The sequence below is a fragment of the Microtus oregoni genome, unplaced genomic scaffold (assembly GCF_018167655.1).
Source record: "Microtus oregoni isolate MIOR12 unplaced genomic scaffold, Mior012 000010F_ref0000083, whole genome shotgun sequence".
Taxonomy (NCBI): Eukaryota; Metazoa; Chordata; class Mammalia; order Rodentia; family Cricetidae; genus Microtus; species Microtus oregoni.
The window spans coordinates 19,221,452-19,241,213 of NW_024543069.1; the positions used below are offsets into that span (position 1 = coordinate 19,221,452).

At 43.1% G+C, this 19,762-nt stretch overlaps 2 protein-coding genes across 14 annotated transcripts in view; one reads left to right on the top strand and one right to left on the bottom strand.

Annotated features, from left to right (window-relative positions):
- Nucleotides 1-19,762, bottom strand: part of Med12l (mediator complex subunit 12L) — a 310,727-nt gene that overhangs the window by 74,058 nt on the left and 216,907 nt on the right. The window lies entirely within an intron of this gene.
- On the top strand, nt 7,949-10,492 carry P2ry13 (purinergic receptor P2Y13). The gene is made up of 2 exons (XM_041659487.1): nt 7,949-7,991; nt 8,400-10,492. The coding sequence occupies exon 2, from the start codon at nt 8,400-8,402 to the stop codon at nt 9,411-9,413; it is 1,014 nt and encodes a 337-aa protein (XP_041515421.1). The 5' UTR covers nt 7,949-7,991; the 3' UTR covers nt 9,414-10,492.

Here is a 19,762-nt window from a genome sequence, read left to right on the forward strand (position 1 = left end):
TATTCCATCTTATTCTTCAGTCTCTTTAGGAAATCTCATCACGACTTCAAGTCTTCATATAATTATAAAAGAGATGAGATGTGGAGTCAGATAGCATGTATCTCATAGTTGCTCTCTTATTTTTATTAGTAATCATCACAGAACTGGTCTATATTTATTGGGTATGGTGTGACACTTCAGTTTATGCATATAGGCAATAATGTCCAAATTAGGACCATATTTAATAGCTTTAATATAAACAAAATATCTAATGTGTGGAAGTTCAAATCATTTGTCTCAATTATTAATGCTCCTAAGAGGTGATTCTCCAACAGAAGATGGTACAGATTAAGAGCATCTAAATATCATTAAAGTAAGTGGAAAGGGTATACTATAGACAAGGCTGTTGAACTTCAATAATGTTTTCCAAACCCAACCCAACTTCTCAAGTTACATTGTAGTGCAAAGCTAAGAAGATGTACCTCATAGTGTGGCAACTGCTCCCTTCCTACACTGGCACTGCTACAGTGTGAACCAGACTGGAGATGGAGGCAGAGACTGTGAAAAATGAGCACATGCAGGCAGGGGACACAGGGGAGAGAGAGAGAGAGAGAGAGAGAGAGAGAGAGAGAGAGAGACACTGCAGAAGACACAGCTATTGTCATGTCTGCCACAGTACTCCAGTCTCCCACTAGAACACCCTTTCTGGTTTTATAAGAGCACCAGAATGTGGGTAACAGAGGAGAATCTCGCATTCAACCCTCTCCATCAAACTTTATTTTGCGTGCAAGACAAATGAAGGACAGCACCCCCCCCCCCCCCAACTGTCCAAGGGTAGAACAGGGAGTGTACGGAAGCTCTTCCTCAGAATCCCACAAGTTCAGTGTGAACATGAAGAGGAACTGCAGGGAACGGACTACCTGAACAATCCTTCTGTGCCTAGCCGAACTCACTGGGCTATTTTTCTACAAAAGATAGACAAATAATGCTGTTAGGATTGTGACATTTTAACAACAACAAAACCCCTGCAGGATATTTGAAATTACCTATGCTTTAGAGTCATGAAATTTTAGAGTAAGCCCTATATCACACTGTTGGGTCTCTTTACTGAAAGGCGTTAGGCACACATCCTCCTACATCAGTGAACCCATTTAAGAGAGTCTGAGAGGCAGGTGTGGCTTATGCCTAGAACCATAACTCCAGTGGGTAAAACAGAGGATTATTTCAAGTTCAAGAACAGTCTGGTCTACATAGCCAGTTGCAGGTCAGCCAGGGATAGAAAGAAAGACCCTGTCTCAAAGTAGAACGAACTTTCCAAAGTCAACAGTCTAAAATGTCAGTATTGTCAAATGTCTGACTACACAGGCCATGTCACCATCTCCAGCTGCAAATACTTTGACATATACAAAGTGAAACCAGATTTGGTATATGTGAATAGTTGAAAAGATGAGCCCATGCAATGTAGTCCTGTCCCATAGCTCAGTGGCTTAGCAGGCCTGAGGATGCTAGTGGTTTCTCTGTGAGAAAGCATTTGAAGCAGGCCTTCCAAATCACAGGTCCTGCTTACGGATCCCAGCTCGCCACCTGTTTATGAGAGGTCTGCGGCCTAAAAAATGTGTTTTTTTTTAAATATATATTTTAAGAATAAATTCCATGTCACATGGAATGTGTAGGAAATTAAAATTCCAGTGTCCACAGTGAGGCTTCCCAACAGCACAGCCACACTGTGCAAGCTATATAGCTACGATATTCATGCCACAATGATAGAGTCGGGCTGTGGGAAGAAAGAACACAACCTGAATCACACACACACACACACACACACACACACACACAGAAAAACCTTTAGAATCTGCCAACCCTTGAATCACCACTTTCACAAGAGAAATAAAACATCAGAGACAAAACCCTCTTGCCATAATCAAGTATTCCATAGTTTGTGGGCAATGGCCACAGTGGCATTAGAGTTGCCAGTGGGAACCGAAGACGTGGAAATACAATTGTAATTGTAATCACAGTCACTAAGAAATGGATGGATTTTGCAACATGGGGAGGACATTAGAAGGTAGCTTCTAGAAGGAAAGAAAATGGACGATATGAAAATAAAAGGAAAATGTCTTTATAATACAAATCTATGCTTATACGGCACAGTAAATTTTACTTACAATTTTTTAATTGACTTAAAGTATTTTAGTAAGAATTACAGAATGAGGCAGTTCCCACCAGCTGCTGAGCAGATGAGTGACCTACCTGCCAGCTGGACTGATACCACCCACTAGATACTGTTCTTCCAAGACCCACTCTGCTGCTGAACCCTACCCACCTCAACATCCTCCCCAGGGCCAGCCCATTCCCACAATTCCAGCAAACACCATAGGCCCACATCAGTCAGAAGAACAGCAGCCCCTCCACTGGGCTCCATATTCCATCCAGTCTACAACTCTGGAAGAAGACTTCATCTTTACAAGAGGCCAGGCTGGATCTAGGCACCCAAGGCCCCACAAACATCAGCAGAGATACTGAACCTGAACAGTAGCCAAATCCTTGACTACTTAGGCCAGAAGAGGGAACAGAAAGCAAAGAAACAAAACACCCATGCAACAAAGAAAAATGCAGGAATCAATACCTAGACCTGTAATCATCCCAAATCCAGATGCCTAAACGCCAGTGTAAGAACACAATCAACAACAGAAAGGACAATATGGAACCACCAAAACCCAGTGACCACAGGACAGCAAGACCTGAGCATTCCAATCAGCTAGAGCACAAGAAAACAACCTTAAAAATAACTTTATGAAGATGATAGAGACTCTTAAAGAGTAAATGAAAACCACCCTTAAAGGATTCAAGGAAAAGCCTAAAGATCAGAAGAATTCAATAAATCCTTTAGAGAATATCAAGAAATCCAAGAAAAAAAAAGCAATCCAACAGGTGAAGAAAATGGGTCAAGACCTGAAAATCAAAATAGAAGTAATAAGAAAAACACAAACTGAGGGAATTCTGGAAATGAAGTCTGGGTAAGCAGATGCAGGCATCACCCACAGAATAAAAGAGATGGAACAGAGAATCTCAGGGGTTGAAGATATGATAGAAAAAATAAATTCACTGATGAAAGAAAATATTAAATCTAAAAGATTCCTAACACAAAATATCCAGAATTTGGGAGACACCAAACCTAAGAATAATAAGAATAGAAAGAGAAGAATCCTAAGGTGCAGAAATATAGTCCACGAAATCATAAAAAAGAATTTTCCCAAGCTAAAGAAAGACATGCCTATGCCTATACAGGTACAAGAATCCTGCAGAACACTAAATAGACGAGACCAGAATAAAAGCCCCCTTACCACATAACCAAAACATTAAAAACATGAAGAAAGAATATTAAAAGCTGCAAAGGAAAAGGCCAAGTAATAGATAAAGGCAGACTCATCAGAATTACATCCAACTTCTCATGGAGACTCTAAAAGCCAGAAGGGCCTGGCCAAGTGTCTTGCAGACACTAAGAGACCACCGATGCCAGTCCAGACTACTATAGCCAGCAAAATTTTCAATCAATTGTGGATGGAGAAAAGGTATTTCATGACAAAGCCACATACCAAAGTTAAATCAAGACAAGATAAACAATCTAAATAGACCTTTAACTGCTAAGGAATAAAAGTAGTAATTAAAAGTCTCCTAAGATAAGTAAATAAAGAAACAAACAAATAAATAAAATAAAGTCCAGGGTCAGATGACTTCAGCACAGAATTTTACCAGAATTCAAAGAAACCCTAATACCAATACTCTTCAAGTTCTTCCACACAACAGAAACAGAAGGAACATTGCCAAATTCTTTTTGTGAGGCTGCAGATACCTTGATACCGAAACCACACAAAGACTCAATAAAGAAAGAGAATTGCAGAGCAATTTCCCTCATGAACATTCATGTAAAAATACTCAATAAAATATTGAAAAACTGAATCCTAGAACACATCAAAAAGATCATCCACCACGATCAAGTAGGCTTCATGTCAGATATGCAGGGATGGTTCAACATATGAAAATCTGTCAATGTAATCCACCATTTAAACACTGAATGAAAAAAAGGAACATGATCGTATCATTAGATGCTGAAAAGGCCTCTGACAAAATCCAACATCCCTCCATGATAAAGGTCTTGCAGAGATCAGTAATATAAGGAACATACCTAAATATAATAAAAGTAATATACAGCAAGTCAATAGTCAAATCAAATTAAATGCAGAGCAACTCAAGGCAATTTCACTAAGATCAGGAACAAGACAAGGCTGTCCACTCTCTCAGTATCTATTCAATATAGTACTCTAAGTTCTAGCTAGACAACTAAAGGAGATCAAGGGATACAAATGGAAAAGGAAGAAGTCAAACTTTCACTTTTTGCAGATGATATGATAGTGTGCATAAGTGACCCCCCCCCAAATTCTACCTAGGAGCTCCTACACCTGATAAACACCTTCAGTGATACAGCAGGATACAAATGAACTTAAAAAAAAACGTAGTTCTCTTACATACAAATGATAAACAGGCTGAGAAATAAATCAGGAAAGACACTCTTTACAACAGTCACAAATAATATAAAATTTTAGAATAACACTAACCAGACAAGTAAAAGACATGTATAACAAGAACATTAAGTCTTTGAATAAAGAAATGGGAGACAATACCAGAAAGATCTATATTTATGCTTCTATGTTTATGTGGCAAGTGCTTTACCTACTGTGCCATCTCCTATGAATCTGATTTTTCAAACAGATACTTTCTTTTATGATAGAAAACCTTGTAACTCAATAGTAAGCATTTCAAGCAATACTGTGGATGCACTGCCTGTTTCTAGTTATCTGAAGAGAATCTACTGCTGCTTCTCATTTCCCTATAGTTCAGGACACCTGCTTGTAAACTACAGATTGTTTAACTAATTATCACTTTCAGTTGTGCTAATGGGGAAAGTTTAAAATTATCTCACACAATTGAAGGAAAGCACCTGAGTATGTTTCAGATGAAATGAGAAGTCTCTTCTAGGAATACAGGCGTTTCCACTTCAACTTTCATTCTAAATGACAGCAAACACTTCAACTTTTCAAATCTTACATGATACATGCTAGCTACCTCAACCTACTGTGACCCAGCTGAGAAATGCCCAAAGACTAAAAAAAGCAAGTAATGGCAGACGATTCCTATTACACACCAAATTGCCCCAGCTCCTTCCTGACCGTACCCATCGGACAACTGACATTTCCCACCTTCAACCCGAGTTTGCAGCAGACAGAACTACAAGGCAAGTTCAAGGATTTGCCTTTTTCCTGTATTAGTCAGTGACTCTTGGCACAAAGACTACATAATAGGGTAAAACCCTCTAGATTCATCCTGCTGGTTTCTCGGTGTCCGGCAGGGGGCCTAAGGCAGGTTCTAAGCTCAAACCCTAGGGCTAGTGGTAGGTTTGCAGTAGTCCCTATTAACACAATTTTGGGGAACTGTTTAGTTTCTGCATTTTAGTTTTTCATCTCTAAAGTGGGGCTAAGCGCTATACATGTTGTAAGGATTGTCATAATCATCTCTAATAGCATGGTTGTTTTGATTTTATTAGTTTTGACTCTGTTTCCTTAGAGCACAATTGAATTTTAATCTTTAGTTTATTCCCACTTGGCAGGCTCTTAAATTATGAAACTATACATTGCATGTTTTTTAGTTCTTCCTTCCTTGTTTTCGTGAACTAAGCCCACAGGATTCCAATCTTCTTTTTAGTTGACTTAACAAGCGTGCAAAACATCTCCCACGACAGGCATCATTCTAAGTATGTGGCAGATACACCTTCATTTTTCCCCCTTAACTTTATAAAGAAGATGCTGTTGTGAATTTACATCATAAAGAGAAGGCAAGCATTTCAGAGCGAGAGTAAATAACTTCCCAAAGGACCAGAAAAGTAACAGGTGGACAAAGACTTGAACCTAAGCCCTCTAGATTTGAGATGGCACTCCTGCAACGCTCTAGGGAGCAGCCCTCAGATGAAGCCTTCAAAAGGGAAAACCTTTTCCAACAGATTTTAGCATTGCTGGGAGGATCAGCTAATCTACTGACCAAGATAAGGACTTTGAAATTCTCATTTAAAAAGAACCAGTGTTAGGTCCAGGAAGATGGCTGCTCAGCTAGTGAAGACCATCCTTGACAATACAGGGTTCCATCCATGGAACCCACATGTTGAAAAGAAAGAAGTGACTCTCTGAAGGAACAACACACACACGCACGTGTGCAAACACACACACAATAAATATGCATTTCACAAACAAAAGAATGTACCTTTGTGACCCTAGAAATGGACACTGCTGGTCAGTTCCTCTTTTCAAAGTTTCCCACATTTAGCATTTTGAAATTTGACCAAAATAGGATTTCCAGCTCTCATATTATGAAAGTATCCTGTACGGAATTTCCCGTGTTTCAAGTGAACCCTTCCAGGCCTTCATTTTTATATAAGATTGTAGGCTATAGAGGAATTAAAAATTAGCTATGTAGGCTAAAAAAATATTATAGCTTAAAACTTATTTTGCTAGGTTTTTATCTTCAAGTGATGGTCCATTACATCAGAGAAAGCCTAATGTATTTCAGTCAGACAAAAATCTTTTTAAAATGTGCCACCCATTCTGTAGACTAACCAAAGTTCCCAAGCATCACAGAGCATTCCATTTTACAACGGATTCAAGTGTGGAATCTATGTATTGAAGATCCTAAACCCAGTCAACCAGAATTTTCTAGTCAATCAAACCCCGTAGACAGTTCAACTCTACAGTAAACGTGTAGCAAGAGACATGGAAGTGAAACTTGCCATAGATAGCCACACCGCCCCACTAAGATCACCTAATTTCCTCTTGCCCTTCATCTGTCTGGCAGGAAAGCACACCGCCACACACAGTAACTTTCTCCACACTTCGTGAGATTTGAAGGAAACACTGGACAAATCTTGGCCCAGCACTGATTCGCAAAATTCTGTAAGTCTCAAGAATGGAGGTGGTTTCCTAAAATGGCTTTAGAAAAGTGGCAATACAGCATCGTCACTCAAACTGACAATTCAGGAAACCAAAGAAATGAGTGACTGACATTCTCAGGTTTTTTTTTTTTCTAACATGCTCCGCGCTAGGTCACCCAGCTGCCTCCCCAATACTCCTATGAAGTCGATGATGTCTTCACAATTGTTACATGTGGAAATGAGACGCACAGATCTTAAACATTTGTTTAGACTAAATACTAAAAAATAATAGGTCCAGGGATAGCAGCTCCCACTTCTTAGAAAAGGTGGCACATTATGCTCCAGAGACCTGGGGATCAAAAGACAAATGGCAAAGTCTGCAGAAAGAAAAAGGCCGTCCCTCAACACAGAAACTTCTTCCAAGCGCAGCAGCCTGTAGGGTAAAGAAGATAAGTGTCTGATTTTCAAATCAAGAACCATCCTCTTGCTTGGTTGCAGTTTGGTACTATATTCTCCATCATCTGAACTCCTATTACTACAGATGAGGTACTCAAAAAGATCACTTAACATGAATTAACAAAAAAGTAAATAAAGTTTGAGACTGAAGAATCAGCTTGGCAGTTAAAAGCACGTTCCCAGCACCCACTTCGGGTGGCTCACAGTCGCCTGTGACTCCAGCTCCAGGCGATCTAACGCCTCTAGTCTCTGTGTGCACCTGCAAGCATATGTATCCCCCGTACATATAATTAAACCTAATAGAATATCCCACATGTTAGGGATGTGGCTGAGTGACGGCGTGCCTGCTGAGCCAATGAAAGCGCTGGGTTCGGTCCTCAGCGCACACAAACCAGTAACTACTACTGGCCAATGCTAAAGATAAAGAGGTTCTAGAAAACATGGGTATTACAGAAGCCCACAAGGGAAAATGAGGAAGGAAAGCCAGTATAAGAAAGCAGAAGCTTTACTCCACAAGCTATTCGCGGGTTGAGCTAATGACTGTCACAATACATACAGCCGAGTATCTTCCCAAACAAAGGTCAGTCTCGATTTTTCTTATGAATGTGCTTGCTGTAAAAGGTAGAATGTAGCTATATTATTTTTTAAAAAAAAATCTAAATATCCTATTCTATAAACATAGACTACAAGAATAAGGCACCAAGTAATATATGACAACCTACCCTGTCTCTTACGTCCTAAATTGGGTACCGTTATTACCATGTAACAAGTAGTGCTTACTGTTTGGATTTCAGGAGGGTATAAATTAATGGGGCTTTTAAAGGACCAGAGATGAGATATTTGCTCAAAGCCAAGAATCAGATCTGCTGAATGTGTTACATAATGCACTTTTTTTTTTTTTTTTTTTTTTTACAAAAAGTAGTATTTGCCAAGTCACGAGGGCTCTCCGTTTTCATTTGTTTGTGTGCATGTTCGTTTGCAATAGCAGATGCTCGAGACAGCCAACGCCACTGCGATGCAGGGCTTCAACAAGTCCGAGCCCGAGCGGTGCCCCAGAGATACTCGGATGACACAGCTGGTGTTCCCGGCCCTCTACACTGTGGTGTTCTTCACTGGCCTCCTGCTGAACACCGTGGCCCTCTGGGTGTTCGTCCACATCCCCAGCAATTCTACGTTCATCGTCTACCTCAAAAACACTCTGGTGGCAGACCTGGTCATGACACTAATGCTTCCTTTCAAAATTCTTTCTGACTCCCACCTTGGACCCTGGCAACTCAGAGGCTTTGTGTGCAATTTCTCTTCTGTGATCTTTTACGAGACCATGTATGTGGGGATCATCATGCTGGGCCTCATCGCCTTTGACAGATGCCTCAAGATCATCAGGCCTTTTGGGAAATGCTTTGCAAAAAAACCTGCGTTTGCAAAATTAGTCTCCATTCTCGTCTGGCTCCTGATGTTCTTCATCTCCCTGCCAAACATGCTCTTGAACAGCAAGGAGGCGACTCCATCGTCCGTGAAGAAGTGCGCATCCCTGAAGAGTCCTCTGGGGCTGGTGTGGCATCAAATGGTCAGTCACACATGCCAGTTCATCTTCTGGACTGTGTTTGTTCTGATGCTTCTGTTTTATGTGGTCATTACCAAAAAAGTATACAATTCCTACAGAAAGTTCACCGGTAAGGAGGACAGACACAAAAGGGTGGAGATGAAAGTATTTATTGTCATAGCCGTGTTCTTTGTCTGCTTTGCCCCATTCCATTTCGTCAGAGTTCCCTACACCTACAGTCAAACTACTAAGACCGATTGCCGACTAGCAAACCAACTGTTTGTTGCTAAGGAAACAGCTCTCTTTTTAGCAGCAACGAACATTTGCATGGACCCATTAATATACATACTCTTATGTAAAAAGTTCACAGAAAGGGCACCATGTATGAGGGGGAGAAGGATGGCGGTATCAAGCCAGGAGCAACCTAGCAGTCATACAGACAACATCATCCTAGCCTGACAACGTTCTCCCCCACATGGTCATTCTACTCCTGGCTTTGCTTCTATTTAAGGATGGGAATTAAAAAGATCATTTACTTGGAGACTTCATTTAAGCATTATAGGAAAAGTGTGTGTGTGGGGGGGGGAACAAACATTTTTTTTACATTTATTATCCTAGAATCTGGAAAAGATTATGCACATTTTAACCACACAGATTTATGAACGGACCGAATTAGCATTAAGAGGATGTTTATGAAAGTAAATGACCACTAGATGTCATCTTGTGAAGAGCATTCATGGACTATGGAAAAGAATGACGGGTAATAGGTGTGTCTAAAAAAATCTTCCCTTCTAGTGACTATCCCACATTCTATCACACACATCCTTCCTGAAACATCCTGGTAACTTTTATCGCCTTCAGAGTGCTGATATTTGTGGGAAGAATCCAATAAGCATGGATTTCCTATGCCTGTGGAGGAAAGCCAAAGGCAGTAGCTGAAAGAGATGCAGTCTGAGGACGCAAAGTGGGTGAAAATGATCCCACAGGAATCCCCAAAGACTTGTTTCCTTACAAGTCTCAGCAGCGCACCAGAAGAGGCACGTGCTGCGGGCAAAGCCAGTACACAGTCACTTGCAGTCTGGGAGGGGGAAGGTGGTGTCATTCAGCAAACCCTTCCTGGGCACAGAGTCTGCACCTTTGGCTGAAAACAATTACTTCTCCCACTGTTTGTCTATATACATAGAACACCTGTTGCTAGTTTGCTGTAATTCTGGACCACATTTCCCAAAGATGGGGTTTTTAAAAAGACAGACATGTCACAAAGTTTTGGTAGCTTCTGAAATATGTCACCACCACCACCACCACCACCACCACACACACACACACACACACACACACACACACACACACAAATGGGCTGCAGAGAACCCAGACAGATATACTAATCTTGGTGTGTATATAAGCAAGGGAACTGTTGGCCTGTGGTTGGTAATAACTATGTGGGAAGATTTTTTAAAGCCTGATTCATTTTATTTAGGCCCATATACTTCTCTGGATTTCTTTGTGCATTTAAAAAAAAGTAAAAAAAAAAAAAGTAACTTATTTTTTGTTGTTGTTGTTTTGTTTCTTTGTTTTGTTTTTCAAAACAGGGTTTCTCTGTACCTTTGGAGCCTATCCTGGAACTAGCTCTTGTAGAACAGGCTGGCCTCAAACTCACAGAGATCCGCTTGCCTTTAATCCCGAGTGCTGGGATTAAAGGCGTGTGTCACCACCGCCCAGTTGCTTTTTTTTTTTTTTTTTTTATTTCTGGAATTGCGGATGCTGCTACTGGACTTTGTTTAGAGAACATGAGGACTCTCCCTCTAACTGAGCTTGCCAGGTGTAGTCTTGGATTCTCTCTTCATATAGCCTCAGAGGCCACAGAGGTGAGGGAACTTATTATGGCTCTGTTGACAGCATTTCCACTCGTGTTAACACGCCATGATTGTGTCTGCACTGTGCACAGAACCTCCCCTCTGACTCACCTCGTAAGTTCCCACGTATGTATAAATGAAACCCCAAATTGCTATCACTTACTCTCTGTAATCTCAAAAGCTCAGCCTACCACTAGTCCACTAGTCTCAGCCCCAATCACTTCTTCAACTGTGCAGTATCTCTCCTGTATATCATAATGATTTGGGATAATTTGCTGTATTATGCATCTACTCCTTAAATAGACTATGTATAGTTTGTGGACAGAGAAATGTTCATCGTTCAATTAGTAAATGTTTGCTAACACAAATCGAAAGGGGCATTTTTTTTTTTTTTTTTTTTTTTAGACAGGCTCATACAATTTGCTCTGGTTGTCCTGAAGCTCACAAAGATCTGCCAAGCTCTGCCTCCCAAGTAGAGTGCTGGGATTAACTGCACGTACCACCAGACCCAGCCCAAAGGGGCCTTATTATGATGCACTAGAAAAGAAAGAGGAAAGTCAACTCCCACTCATTTATCAGGAAAAGATTTGGCTCCAGGGTACCTAGCACAGCTCAGCAGTAGAACCCTGTTTCCAGATATTTGATTGCACTGTAAAACCCAAGGATGAGCTAATGAAATCAACCTTGGATGGGGGCGGGGCAGAGCCAACAACTAGTTGACAGGAATTAGCCATAGAGAGTTTGGAGGAGCCAGGAAGACAGAGTGATGCTCAGGAAGGAGGAGGGAGGGGGGACTTGGAATTTTCTGATCATTTTGGTTTAGAAAGGCTGGAGAGATGCTCTCTTGTGGGATCTCCAGCCAAAAAGGAAGGTCAGTTGGTTGCTTCTCAGCCTCTCTGAGCTAGCAGGTTTTCACCCCAATGTCTGACTCCCAGGTCTTTACTAGTGAACAGAACAATAGAGAGACTGTTAAAAACTATATTTGGTGGCAGCAGCAGAGCCAGCACTGCTGGGACCATAAATCCCACCAGGCCTTGGCCTGAGCTTCATGGCGCTGGCTGCAGGGCCACGGATGGCAGTTTAATAGTATATCCAGGTCCAGCCTCTAAGATGACAGACTAAAATAAAATAAAACCCAGAGCCCTAGCATTTAAAAGATTCTGGATTTGTTCCGCAGCACTGGGATGAAAAGGAAAGATTTGTAAATGAAAGTTTAGTCTTGAGTTTCCTACAGTTGCTCTTCCATAGCATGCACGCACAAGCCGAGGAAGGATGACACCCACCTGGGCTATGCTGGACCAGGAGTGAGGCATGGAACCTAAAGGGTTCAACACTTGAATTTTAAGACTACTGACAAAATGCTTTAGTTATCAATTATTGGGCAAGTCAAACCTGTCATTGATGGATATTACAAATTCCCAAGCTCTCCTTTGGACTGATTCTCGGTCTCTCAGATAACACAGTGACATCATCACTGTTGTTACACACATCACTAAAGCATTAGCACTGTTCTTCCGAGCACATTATAGTCACAGGAGACTCACACTGTGTGGCACGCAACTGCATCTGAGCCATGCTGTTAAAAATAATCCTTACTGGGTAGCAAAACCTGTATAGTTTACCTCTGATAATGATTTCAATCTCCTCGACATGGACTTACAACTAATATATACAATATGAAGAAGGGTATTTCCAGATATAATTTCAATAGCAAATTAGGCTTCCGCAAGTTCAAATACTTCATTCCATTATAAAAGCGGATTGCTCAGTCAAGCACTGTGGCGTATGCCTGTATAATCCCAACACAACAGAGTCTCTGTGAGGATGGCCCATCAGTACTAGCTTCTCCAGGTGGCCTCTCAAAATAACAGCAGCAGAAGCATGAGCTGTACAAGAAAGCCGCCAAGAGCCAAGAGAGGAGGTTTGCTACTCCTATCTTAGAGTTACGTTCTCCAAGCAAACCTCTAAACTGTTGAGGCAAACCCTAAACTCTAGAATACTTACGGAATGGGATAACAGAACTTGGCCATAGACAAGTAGGAAAGAGTATAGAGAAAGATCAGGAGCTTGCACGGCTCGGGGGCAGTGTGCAATGCTATATAATCCTGCCTTTTCTGCAGCTTCCCCAGGAGCCAGTGCTTAAATCTGTATTAGACCTTTCTTAATAAACTCCAAAATGGCTTTTTTTTTTTTTAAAGCAGCAACTCTGAGTCGGTTTGTGAGCTGAACTCACAGCAAAATTGAGGGTTTCTGTCAAAAGGTAAGATATAATTATTTGCACTGGATAATTAGGGCGAGGCCTCCAAACATCTTCCATGAGGGGAAATGATGGGAGGGTAATTACCACACACGGAATGTTCTGGAGAAACCACAGGAAGTTACTCCAATGTGTGAATGGGGGCAGGGCAGAGATGCAGTGAGAACTCTCAGCTCAGAGAAGGGAGCGAGTAGACAGGGATAAAGTCATTCAACTGAGTGGAGCTCCCAGGTCCAGTTCACACACGGCTGTCACAGGAGAAATCGCCCAGAACGCAACAGCCTAGGCCAAGCGGGGCTCTATTATCCCAGAAAAACCAAACAAAACAGAACAGAAACAAACATATTTACAAGATACTACCCCATGAGTGCAGAATTTACCAAGTATTCTACGGACCTGGAAACAGACGTGGACACTCTGAACTTCGCATGGACACCCAACATGTGTACAGGACACATGTGCTAAGGAGGTCACATGCTTCCATGGGCACCAGGATCGGATGGTCCGTCACACCTTGAGTTCCTGACTCTGTTTCTTCAGCAAGGCCTAGGGAAGGCTTCCTGCTGATAGTGCAGTCACACTAAGTGTCTGTTAAAGTCACACTTCAACAACCCAGCTCTCACGGGACACACATAGCCCCTAAACCCAGGGTGCTGAGGCAGGAGGATGAATCTGAGGCCAGTTTGACCTACGGAGAGAATTTCAAAATTCAGGCCATCCCGAGCTACACAAAAGTAAAATGAGTGGTCCAGAGCTGGGTGAGTCAACTGGAGACAAAGCAACAGGACTAGTAAGAGAGCAGGGCAGCTGCAAGGCGAGAGGGCAAGGACTGGCAGCCTAAGAAGCTGACGTCTCACTTAAGGGGCATTGGCTTTTTATTACTAAATGTGGGCACTGAAGGCAGTTCCGATTGCTAGCTGGTAACAAGGCGGTGATGAAACCGGGAGCTGTGAAAACCAGCGTGAACGCATTGCATAATACCCAGCATTAGCCAGGCAGGTAGACGACGCTTTCAACACGTTCTGTCATTTATCAGTCCTGGGAAGACTATACAGTGTTTTCATTATCTTCATGGTAGAGGTGAAGCAGAGAAACAGAAAGGCTAGGCATCCTGCATAAAGTCACACAGTTCGCAAGCAGCATGGCGGAGGACTTCAGACACTGGCTTCTAAGCCTATCTTAAAAGGCATAATAGCCTCAAGAAAAATCACAACTTCAACCTGCTAATCTACATCCTGGATCTTTTGTAACTTCTGTAGCCACTCCCACATTCCCTGCCTCCCCCCAAAACAACATCTTCATGTGTGGGCTACAGGAAGCCCAGGAACCGCTGGCTAATAAGCCCAGACTGGCGATTTAACAAGGACCTCCCATCTCAGGACCTTCCCACCCTACCCCCATGCCAGAATGCCCGTGATGCCAGCGCCGTGCTGCTGGGCACTTTAAAAGGATCACTGCTCCGTGCATGCATGGTGTGGGTGCGTGCATGTGTGTGCGTGCATATGTGCATGTCTGTTTACCTTTTTTTTTTTTTTTTTGGTTTTTCGAGACAGGGTTTCTCTGGTCTGTTTACCTTTGTGTGGGCACACACGAATGCACATGTGGAGACCTGACATTACTGCAGAACATCTCTGCTGATCACTCCCCACGGTGTGTATTAGGCGGGGTCTTTACTGAGCCTTGAGGTACCACACAGGCTACTCTGGCTAGCCAGCTCCTAGGCTCTGGGATTACACGGACCACCATGCTTATCCAGTTTGTATGTAGGTTCTGGAGATCCAAACTCCTGCTTGACCTGGAGCCATGTCCCCTGCCCTGCCCTCCCCTTTCTGATTATCCCTATATTCTTGAAGTGGATACCATGAGTTTGCCCTCTGGTAAAGGGGAATAAGAAAGCAAAAGGACAAAGAGGAAGACTTCGTGCCATGGGTGTGTGTATCTCCTCGATGACACATATACAGCTCATACTGGCACTCAGACCAGTGGCCTCAAGGCCGGAACCTCCATGGCTCTGCGCACACAACCTCCCTGTCCCAGCATGAAGGCAAACAGAATTCCTCTAAGCCTGACATCAACCCCACAGGTGAGGTGAGGAAGTGAGACCCTGGAAAAGAAAGTGGGGAGAAGTCTATATGTAAATGAGTTCAACACCCTCTGGAAGAGGAAAGGGTCAATCCTGACGCCCTCTGCTGGCTGGGTCTCCTGGGAGCTGTGTTCCTGAGGGAAACAGAAGCCCCAGATTGATTCACTTGCTCACTAGGCCAGTCGCCCTGTGGGTGCTGAGCGCAAGGCTGGTGTCTGGAGCTGCACCCGGGTAAGGAATGCAGACCACAATGAGTGGGAGGTGCTGTGTGAGGCGCGATGCATGGTTATCAAACCACAGAAGCTTGGAGGTTTGAAAAGAAGACTAATTTCAAATAGAGGGGTTGAAGAAGGGCTCCGAGGACGTGAATACTTGAACTAGACCTGGGAGGGAAACACATCACTTAGAAGAGAATGCTGTGCAGCACACAGGAGGGTTCAGCATGGTTACCAAAGCCCCTCAGAGGGGACACAGCCACGGGAGTGCGCGACTGCAGCACCTCAATGCAGAAAGTCAGCTGAAAGATCACAGAGCAAGTTATGGGCATTTGGACTTCTCCAGGGAGCCACTGATGTTTCCGAGATGGAGAACCACACCTGTGGGGCTGTGTTTCTAGGGAAGCTTGTGCATCTTAAAAACTCTCCGTTGACCTGGAGGAGACACTAAGGCCAGGAGGTCATCTGTCATCTGTATGGCAGGAGCAGAGGGAGGGAGCATGAGAGAGACTGACCCCTGACAGTCATATTAGGGAAGGGCCACAGAGAATACTAAAAGATGACCCACTTTTAGTTCCTCCTCATCGTCCTGACTGGAAACAAAATCATGGCGAGCTTCTCCTCCAGCCAGCAGGGCCTCGCTTCGGGCAGACCAATCCAGGCAGGTCAGGTATATTCAAAGCCAGTCCTATGAGTTCCCTGCCCACCCCTCTGTCAATGTGGATCAACCCAAATTTTTGAGAAAAGGGGCCATCTGAGGCCATCCCGACTACTTGAAACTCCTGGTTCTCCAGGGAAAAACGGGTTTTGATTTTTAGGTCTCTTCCCCGTAAGCTTTGCGCTCTCTCTCCCTCTCTCCCTTCCTCCTTCCCCGCCTCTTCCTGTGTGCCTGTGTTTCATTTTAGGTAACGTTTGTTACCTAGTGCTGTCTGTTATGTATGGAATTTTTTTCTTGCCTTTAATTCTTGAAATTTTAGACAGAGCAAAGCTCCCATCCAGACCCCTAAATAGTGGCAATTGGAGAAACTTTGAGTTCAGAGCCCAGGGTTACTTAGGGCATTCTACATACAGTACGCTTTTGATTAATGTGTAACACATGTTCTCAGAGGGTTCAGTAAGTGTGACCATTCCCCTCCTTCTCAAGAGCCAACTGCTGTGGAGGCCCTTAGAATGGATGAAGTATTGACCCATGAAAAATGGCAAATTGCATGTTTGGGGTATCTCTCATTTGAGTTATCACCAAGGAATCATGTCTGGAAGTCAGAGTAGCAAGGGCAGGCAGCATGTAGGCAGAAGCTGAAGCCAGGGCCACACTAATCTGGCCAGTGGCTTTTCTGAGAAACGAAGATAACGCAGCGGCCATGTTGCACAAGTCTCGCCGACTGACCAAACAAGAGAAGGAGAACGGAGGCTGAATCAGGGCTGGGGTGTGGAGAGCACAAAGCACTGGAAACCAAGAGACCAGAGAGACTAAAAGAAGGAAGTGACAGTCATGAAAAGCAGCCTCTCTGAGGATGCCAAGGTAACTTGAAAGTGGGTGGCGCTCCAGTGTGTAGAGAGCAATGAGGGCACACGAGCTCATGCTTAGCTTTCTAAAATGGGTAATTTCATTTGAGGGGTGGGAGTAACTACATTCCCCAAGAAACAATGAACAGAGCAAGGGCCCCAGTGGAATGGTTTACCCTTGTAAATGCCCTGCCTGTCATGAATAAATATGAGCTCCAGTCTTCAGCTTTCAGACTATTGACAACGGATCCCAAGAGGTTAGGGTTAGGATTAGGGATAGGGTTAGGGGTTAGGGTCAGGGTCAAGGTTAGGACTTCCCTGCTGAGAGGAGAAATGGCTGAAGCCTTGATTCTATCAAGCCTTGACTGTCTCCAAGAGAAAGATGTTCAGTTTCTCAATGATCTTGCAGGAAAGACTCACCATGCAGGAGATACTTGGAGCAGAGGCAAGTAAGGGGCCACACCACACCAGATTATATAGTAAATGCTTCTCTTGCTTCTATTCAGACCCTACTTGCATATCAAGAACACTGGAGAAACCCTGAAGATGGACTTGAAAGGGTCCATGGATCTCTCTGTCCCTCTTCCCAATGTGGTCATATTAAATAACTCCCCACTTTCTGCCTTTCACTTATTAATTTGACTCCCTCAATTGTTTTAATAAGGACAGGCAGCCAGTTCTGGCTCATTGGGGCACAGGCTGTGATCCCTAAGTCCAGCAACAACCCCAGGCAACAGAGCCAGCCTGAGTCACAAAACAGGTATGCCACCATTTCAGGCATTCATGTTACTTGAGTCCTGACTCTCCAGCTCTAGTCTCAGAAGCATCTTCAGAAGACAAGGGGAGGAAAGCTAGAGAATACACAAAAAAAGTGTCAGAACATCAAGAAAGAATAGGATGGATGTAAAAGCAAAAGAAAAGTAATAAAGGAGAAACACAAAGGTAAGACTATGAGATAGGAAACCGAATTCCAGACTTCAAATATGCGTGTAATTCTACTTTGGAAACAAAATCACATATTTCACTCAGCATTAGAACTTCTGCTACTCCAGTAATGAAACTCAAACTGATAGCATACTGTCCCGAGGCGTGGGAACAGAGCGGTGGACCCTTGTTTACACGGTGGGTTGTTAGGATATGATTTCACTCAGAAGCAGCTCTCTTAAGCAAAGTTATCTAAGGTGCATCTGAATATCTTATCCTTTTTTAAAGGTTGAAATTCCTGTTAAGGAAGATTGTTCAAGGACTCCCTGACTCATCACTAAAGGGAAATTTGAGCTCTCTAAACGCAACCAAATGTTGAAAGGAAACTGTAACTTCAGAACTGAGGATTTTCACCTTTTAAACCCCTCAAATTTCTAAGCATAAAGGCATACCATACGTGCCTCGCCTACTTATTTCAGTTACCATACCTATGCCTTCCTACAAGAAAAATAGGCTATTGTTCCTGAATACCAACCAAATTGTAAACAGCACAAGAATTTCCCTGTAGACATTTTCCTATTTCGGTTAAAGGCATCTTCATGCTTAAGAAGTCATTAAGGCTGAAAATCTCACCCAACGTAAAAATGGTATAAAGTAGACACTGGGATCCAAACTGGAGTTTACCTGATCCCAATTACCAGTTTTGTCACAGCCTAGCATTGCCCCTTAAAGCAAGATTTGCACAGCTGGGGACAGACAGGATGCCAAGCCTAGACTAGAATTACAAGGGGAGGATAAGAGCAGACACGGGTATCTCCAGACTCAATCTCCAAAGCTCCCGTCCCCTTTAATCAACCACTGCAAATGATGTTCCCATAGCAGAAAAGGTTAAGGGGCTGTATGTAAAGCAGACCTAATAAACACAAATCATTCCCAGTGACAGATTAAACACAGTAATTCAGGCACAGGGACCCAAAGATATCAATCTAGTCTAAGGAGTATTAAAGGGTTTGTAATAATCACATTCAACACACATGCACAGCTACTAGGGAGGAGCTATAAAATAACCTTACATACAAAAGCAAACTAAGATTCCTTGAGGATTTCACTACAATCTTTGCTGCGTGTTCCGACTACATGAGAAAGACAAGGATATTCAAGGCCAGTCCCTTATCTGGGCATGGTGAGTCGTGCCTGGAGACCCAGCACTAGGGAGACTAAGATGGAGAATTGCCATGAATTCAAGGCCAGACTGGGGTACACAGGGGGTTTCTACTTGAAACAAACAAACGAAGAAATAACCCAAAGAACCAAGACCAGACACATGAAGCAGTGCCTCACATTCTTCCTTGCGGGTCCTTGTCAGTGTGTTATTATCATAGGACTCTGAGCACCTTTGCATGCACATTTTCCTTGTAAAGGAGCTGGGTATAACTGACAGCACAGTCATGGAGAAAGGGGGCCGACAACGAAACGCCGTGCCTTCTAACACTAGACAGAGAACACGTCCCCAGCTGGACACCAGGTCATAGAAACTAACAGTGGAGCAAGGGGTTTGCAATGGCACAAGGTAGCGTGCTCAGCGTCAACGGAGAGAGTGAGGTGAGAATGAAGACCTCAGCTCAGAAACGAGGACATCTCACCAACCACGTTACTGATTCCACCTTCTCTCCTTGAGGGTCTGTGTCTCTTTAAGAATTTATCATAGGAAAGCAGCCCATGATCAAACCAGGTCTTCATTGTATAGACACCAACTACAACAGAACTTGAGCAAGCCATGCAAAATCCAGAAGAAACGGTCGATTTACTTGTATTGAGTTTTTTATTTAGTGATCTATAAGCATCCCTTTGCTCATGACCCATTGGACGGATCCAGCTAAACTGATGAAGCCAATTTCCTTACACAAAGATTAAAAAAAAACTAAAAAATGAACAGATTAAAGAGTATGAGTCTATAAAAACATAAACCT